Source organism: Tachypleus tridentatus, chromosome 12 (assembly GCF_004210375.1).
Source record: "Tachypleus tridentatus isolate NWPU-2018 chromosome 12, ASM421037v1, whole genome shotgun sequence".
NCBI classification, from domain to species: domain Eukaryota; kingdom Metazoa; phylum Arthropoda; class Merostomata; order Xiphosura; family Limulidae; genus Tachypleus; species Tachypleus tridentatus.
In genome coordinates, this window is record NC_134836.1 from 124,801,620 (window position 1) to 124,809,098 (window position 7,479).

A 7,479-nucleotide genomic window follows, 5' to 3' on the forward strand; every position below is an offset into this window, starting at 1 on the left:
CTATTTCACACATCATCTTAATATAGGTGTAGTAGCTAGCATTTTAATTGTAATTATGAATACAATAATAAGAATTACTGAATTTCACGCTCAGAGTGACTTCTGTTGTACGTACCCCACTGGCACTGCGGTATGTCTACAGATTTACAACGTTAAAATAAGGAGTTCGATTCCCCTCGCTGGACTCAACAGATAGCGACATGTGGCTTTGCTATCAGAAAAACATAAGAAAACACTTTTGTTGTCCCTGGGTAGTATTATAAAGTAGTTATTTACCTGATCAGAGTTTAAAGTGAGGCAGAATGCTATCCCACTACTTTGATACAAACTGTAAGCTTTTCAGTAGGGAAAAGTTCAATAGACGAGGCAATCAATGTTGTGGCGAGAAACTGGGAAAATAAACTTGTTTTTTTCTACTCAAAATGTAAAAGCAAAGTCGTAATGAAACAAAGTACTAAATGGATGGAGTGAATGAACCCACTTGGTTCATGTGACCGGGTTATGAACCACAAACTTTCCATATTACAACTCCTACGGCATAAATCTCTTTTAATCTTAATTGTACTGCTCTTTGAATCGTGTCTAACTAATAATAATCCCGCCTCATAGATTGTAAATCAACACCGAACGTGCAGCTCACGTTACCGTGTCGAATTACGTAACGTACGTCTCACAGTCTCGTGAAGTTTCTAACTTTTCATTATCTTACCTAATCTAACGGCCCGGCATGGCCAAGCGTGTTAAGGCGTTCGACTCCTAATCCGAGGGGTGCGGGTTTGAATTCCGGTCGCACTAAACATGCTCGCTCTTTTAGCCGTAGGGGTGTTATAATGTAATGGTCAATCCCACAATTCGTTGGTAAAGAGTAGCCCAAGAGTTGGCGGTAGGTGGTGGTGACTAGCTACCTTCCCTCTTCTCTTACACTGCTAAAGTAGGGACGGCTAGCGCACGTAGCGCTCGAGTAGCTTTGCGCGAAATTCAAAACAAACAAACCTAATCTAACCTTCTCAATCGTGTAAATTTATAATGATCACATTTAAGTTACTTTCATGATAATAAATTATTAATGCACATGAAGAACAAGAAACGCAGTATTCATTTTCACAAACCGTTTTGTTTCCTTTTTTTCCCCGCTTCGAGCACTGAAGATAACAATAAGAATAATTTTATTTAACGTTTCCATATCGGTCCTTCAACCACTGCTTGATATCTATACATTAATGGTACTGTCTGTTGTGTGTCCATGTAACCACTTAAAGGTTGTAGCCAGATAGTTACTGAAATTGATACATGGGTTCATCAGGTCCATGCTGGAGTTGTTTACATATTTTGAGTTTTGTATTTTGCGGTTATTATGGTCCCTCGCTGGTACAGCGGTAAGTCTACGGACTTACAACGCTAAAATCAGCGGTTCGATTCCCCTCGATGGACTTAAGAGACAGCCCATGTGGCTTTGCTATAAGAAAAACACACCCAAACACACGGTTATTAAAAAAATATTTATGCAATTACATATAAGAGAAGCAACTTTTCATGTTATAAGATAACCTTTAATTAATCATATATCTACACAACTTACATTTAGAGGAGGGTAGGTACTCCAGTTAGAATGGTAATAAGGTTATACGGGTATTCCACTTATTAATAACTTTAATTATAGTGTTAATAGGAATTAGTTCATTTATTGTTTCCTAACTTACGGTGTAACTTTAATGGTAAATATGAAGTAAAATAATGGAACAGAGAACTCTTGGGGTGGGACAAGCTATAGAAGAAGACACCCCTTTCCAGCTGCGCCATTGGTTGATTTTCAACATCGTAAAACTGTTTTTTGTTGTTTTTGACACCCACAGAGGGACGGGGGAGGCAAAGCAAAGCTTTGTGTATAACAACCCTTGGATATTATTGCCTACGTTAACCACTGCACAAAGGAGACAATATTCACTATGCTTAGAATGTGTATATTCGACATGCCTCTGTCTGTTCACTTTATTTTGTATATTTCCATGTAAACTTGATACAGGTAATAAAAAAAATACTGTAACAAGATATCATCGGCCAACATTTACAAAAACAAACAAAAAACATGTTTGTTTGAGAAACTATGTTTAGTCTCATTACAGTGATAGCACTGTGTAACACAAATATTGTTCCTGGATAGTATGTGTTATAACACTATGTAACACAAATATTGTTCCTGGATAGTATGTGTTATAACACTGTGTAACACAAATTTTGTTCCTGGATAATATGTGTTATTTCTTAATTACTTATGTTGTAAAAGTACAGAAAATGGTCATTATTCCCTTCAAACTTTACTTTTGTGACCTGAATAATGAAATTTAGAAATTAACCTATTTTCTATGTAAAAACAGGCAAATTTACACATTTTCATTTACATAAAGTCTGAATAAAACAACATATGAATCAAGATTTACATGTATTTATACTAAAGTTATACAAAAATGTTTAGAAGTGAGTAGTTTTTCAAGATTTGCGACTGTAATGTAAATCACTTTCACGTATCAGCCCCCAAATATAGTCTCCCATCATGTTTTCGTTATACGCTCTCAGGTGACAAAAGCAAAGTTTGAAGAGGAAAATAGGTCTTTTTCATTTACTTTAGACATGAGCAATTGGGAAATAACACTTTCTGTCCAGGAACAAGAAAAAGTAAATATTTTGTCACACAGTGTTATTAATATAAATATTTACCAGGTATACTTTGGTAGTGTCCTCGATAATGTTCTATTGTAAGAGTAAATAAAACATAAATTAAGAGTAACAAATATTTCTATTCCTTGTTTTTAAACTGCACGTGTCATGCTGTGGTGTAACCTACAGAGTGCATGACTCGCGACATGCGCACGGTTTGTTGAAGTTATGAGATCACAATATGCAACGTTGAGCATCTCTTATGTGACGTAATTTTAGTGTCTACTGACTCATATTGTGAGTGAGAGAAAGTAGAACTGATGAACCTTCTGTGCTGCCTTAGGCTTGTTTGTTTTTGAATATCGCGCAAAGCTGCACGATGGCTATCTGCGCTAGTCGTCCCTAATTTAGCAGTGTAAGACTAGAGGGAAGGCAGCTAGTCATCACCACCCACCGCCAACTCTTGGGCTACTCTTTTACCAACGAATAGTGAGATTGACTGTCACATTATAACGCCCCCACGGCTGAAAGGGTGAGCATGTTTGGTGCGACGGGGATGCGAACCCGCGACCCTCAGATTACGAGTCGAGTGTCTTAACTCACCTGGCCATGCTATGTCCCGACTTTAGGCATCCTTTCGAGAAAATAAACTATGTTTAAATAATTTTTCATCATTGTGCACTATTATCTACTATGAGTTTCCTATTTTGTTTCGTTGCTTACTTTACTTTGCTTGTATTTAGAAGGTTGGCGTGCCGGGCTGCGGATCGAGCGGCCCAGGGCTTCTGAACTCTTTAGGAACATTTAAAAAAAATTAAATTCCGGTTAAAAGTAGCTTGTTAGCGATTGATTCCACTAACTAAGCCTAAATGGTGCAGCTGTTTCGCCCATGCGTCGCCACAAGTGCCATTAAGCTTTAAAATACCAAAATTCTATGTTTAGAGTTAACGACATTTTTACAGTTTCAACGATGACTATCTTTGTAGTTTCCACCCCAATGTTCTTTTTTTCCGTGTCTCATTTCGTTCCGTCTTTGAACACGTTTTAACTGAAGTCCTGATTATTATTATTTAAACTTCGTATTAATTATTTGATTTCATTGTATTTTATACAGGATGTATAGCACTCCTGACTGGGCTCGTGGTTGTCATTGTAGATATTCTTTATCCAAATACGTTTATTACGATTCTGGAAGTCGATTACGACACCCCCTACCGCTACTTTGTCCAACAGACTAGCAGCACGAGTGCGATGTGGAAAAACAACCGTCAACTGCAAAGTGGTCAATGTCCTGTTGTCCGAAACGTCCTTGATGTCCCTAGTTGTAACAGAAGCGGTGCTGGCAACTTTGCTTGTGACAATGACGACAGTGACCGAAGTACGGTAATTAACGGAGAGAGAACCACGAGTCTTCACCACTTTCATAATTACGCCGAGCGTGAGGCAACAAGAGGGTTTTTTTCAGCTATCAATCAGTAGGTGTCGCTTTTAATATTTCCCTTAAACGTAATATTAATTGTGCTGCTGTAATAACAAGAAAACATTAAACGTTATAATTCTACACATAATTGAGCATAAGTGTTATATATATAAAATTAACACCAAATGTACGCTGCCATGCACAACATGTTTTTACTGGTGATGCAAATAACCCATGAAATTAGATTTGTAAAAACTCAACCTGCGATTCGTTTCCACGGAACAGCCAAGTAACTGTTTTTGGTTGGGATTTTTTCCTAAACGTAATGCGATCAACAGTTGAAAATACATAAAAAACAAAATCACAAAAATAAGTGTGTGTGTTTTCTTATTGCAAAGCCAGATTGGGGTATCGGCTGAGCCCACCGAAGGGAATCGAACCCCTGATTTTATCGTTGTAAATCCGTAGACATACCGCTCTACTAGCGGGGTACACACAACAATGAGACACGTAGAACCAGTTCTTGACCAAAACAACGTTTAAAGTTAGAACACATCAATCATGTATTACAAAATAAAAAAATCCACATATATCTAACTTTTTCCAAACCCATTAGATTTTTAAGCATATTTTAAAAACTATTTATAAACCAAATTGCGTTGAGGTTCATGACTTTGTTCTTTATAATTACACAAAACGTTGTTGTTATTAAATAAAAAAGCTCCACACAGGGCTATCTGTGCTCTGCCCGCTTCGGTAGTGAAACCCGGTTTCTAGAAGTAGGAGCCCGCAGACATACTGCTGAGCCAATAGGGGGCAGCACAAAACAACCCACTTTATCATACTAATTAAAGTTTCTTAACGAGTGATTTTGACCCACTCAATTTAAGTTCGGGGGGGGGGGGGCTCTTCCCTGTTTAGAAATCTCCTCCTCAAATACGAGGGCTGTTCAAAAAATACGCGGACTGTTTGAATTGCGCGGCTCCAGTTGGTTCCAGGGGAATCCGCTTGGTGTCGCTAGGTTCGCACAGATCAGCTGATTACGACACCATTTCCCGATTGCAGATATCTTCATTTGTGTATTAGCTAGGCGGTTTTAAGTGAAGTGCGATTTTTCGTTTGGTGGATTTCAGAATGAATGACCTGAAGGAGCAACGACTTGTTGTGAAATTTTGTGTTAAACTTGGAAAATCTGCGACTGAAACTTTTGCTATGCTTAACACGGCTTACGGTGATGTTGCTATGAATCGTACGGCATGCTTCAAGTGGCATGAACGTTTTAAGGATGGTCGACAGTCCATTGAAGATGATGAGCGTCCTGGACGTCCTTCCACGTCAACTGACGACCCACACGTCGACAAAATCAACACCCTGGTGCGGGCAAATCGACGTCTGACTGTCAGGAAGCTTGCTGAAGAGTGTAGGATATCAGTTGGATCTTGTTACGAGATTTTGACCGAAAAATTGAAGATGCATCGCGTTGCTGCGAAATTCAGCCCTCAGAACTCGTGAGTGTTTGGCCAAACACTCGATCACTGTTTTCCCCACCCCTACTCACCTGACCTTGCTCCTTGCGATTTTTTCTTGTTCCCCAAACTCAAAAGACCCTTGAAAGGAAGAAGATTTGAGTCGATTCCCGAGATTAAGGCAAATGCGACGAAGGAGCTGGAGGACATTACAAAGAAGCGTACCAGGACTGTTTCAACAAGTGGAAACACCGTTGGGATAAGTGTGTGCGTTGGGGAGGAGAGTACTTTGAAGGGGTCCCAGACCTGTAACTTCTAAATAAAGTACATTTTGTTTTATGACGTCAGTCCGAGTATTTTTTGAACAGACCTCGTAGAGTATTTTCCATTTTATTGAATTTCTATTTTAATGCATTCCTGCCCAGCTTCACACCCATCCCCTGGTGGAAAGGTTTGGATTTAACAGTGCAGCCAGTGCCAGTTTAAAAATTATTTTGGTATTAAAAAAAAGCGAACATCGACAATGGATTGTTGACAAGTTCAATTAATTCATTGACAAACCTAGAAACAATTCCTATTGTTTTCCAAAAGGGCCTTGCATAGCCAGGTGGTTAGGTAATCTGAAGGTCATGCGTTCGAATTCCCGTCACACCAAACATGTTCGCCCTTTCAGCCGTGGAAGCGTTATAATGTGACGGTCAATCCCCCTATTCATTGGTAAAAGATTAGCCCAAGAGTTAGCGTTTGGTGGTGATGACTAGCTACTTTCCCTGAAGTCTTACACTACTAAATTAGGGACGGCTAGCGTAGATATCCCTCGTGGAAGTTTGCACGAAATTAAAAACAAACAAACTAGAAGAGACGATTATTCGTGGTTTATCAACTTGAGAAATGAATAAAAGAAGTTTTATTTCACGAGTTTCTCCCTGTTTAGATAGGCGTCTGTTGAGACATAACATTCAAACTTTATAAAATTAATCTAGAACGAGAAAAGTTTGTTGATCAGTATCATTTGTTACTAACACTTGTTTTAATGTAACGTTATAAACGTGTTTCAATTGTCAGATAGTATCCCGTCCCTCTGTGACTCAGCAGTAAACATGAAGGTTTGTAACGTATCATGGTGTCATACCTGCGATTAGCACGACGCAGTTATCAGTTCTATTGTTTTTTTGTAGCTTTGTAAGAAACAAACAAAACAACCAGTTTGTTGCTGTGAATAAAACCCTATTACCAGTCAATGTATTTATTATTTTTATTCAGTTCTGTGGGAGTTCCACGTCTGCGGATACTGTAACAAACAATCTCATGTTCTAAAGATACAATTATAAATTTTTAAACATTTTCCTTTGTTTTTTTCCAGGAGCGTCAACTCCGCCTCAGACGCTACAGGTGGCGCGCATAAGATTAGCGCTGAATTGCAGGCGGCAGCACTGTGGTGACGTCATGTTATGGTTCCACGTGAACTCGAGTAGGAGTGCAGAAAGTGGACAATGTTTCGACGATCTAAGACAAACAATGTTTGGAGTTTAACACAAACACAGAAGAGATAACCGATTTTGATGGAATCATTCTCGATAGAAGACATTCGACGAGATTTCGGGTTCAGCCTTACCTAGTGTTTGATGTACTTTTAACTTATGACGTAGAATCGAATATTAAAAGCACATGTATATTTGTAATATTAATCGCTTCACGTGCACAAGTGGATAAAACTTTGTTACCCCTATATAAACCTTGTGCTCTCCCATTTCTTGTAGAAGTTACGTTTTTTTCCTTCTAACTGTTTCTAGAGGAATGTTAATGAATGACCAATCCTGGATGTTTCACTCTTTCAACCAAAGAAGACAGGAGAAAAAAGTCGGGTCATCTTGTTATCCAAACTTCGCCGTATTTCATAACTTTGGCAAGAAAATATGAAACACGTTAAATCTAAAA

The 7,479-nt window shown here is 38.6% G+C and overlaps 1 protein-coding gene across 3 annotated transcripts in view; it reads left to right on the plus strand.

The window, feature by feature from the left end:
* LOC143234603 (dual oxidase maturation factor 1-like) overlaps nt 1-7,276 on the plus strand; it is an 81,433-nt gene extending 74,157 nt beyond the window's left edge. For all 3 annotated transcript variants that reach the window (XM_076472063.1, XM_076472064.1, XM_076472065.1), the window contains 2 exons: nt 3,770-4,130; nt 6,905-7,276. In XM_076472063.1, coding sequence (XP_076328178.1) covers nt 3,770-4,130; nt 6,905-6,983 — 440 coding nt within the window. In that variant the 3' untranslated portion in view covers nt 6,984-7,276. The remainder of the gene's footprint in view (nt 1-3,769; nt 4,131-6,904) is intronic.
* The last annotated feature ends 203 nt before the right edge of the window (nt 7,277-7,479 follow it).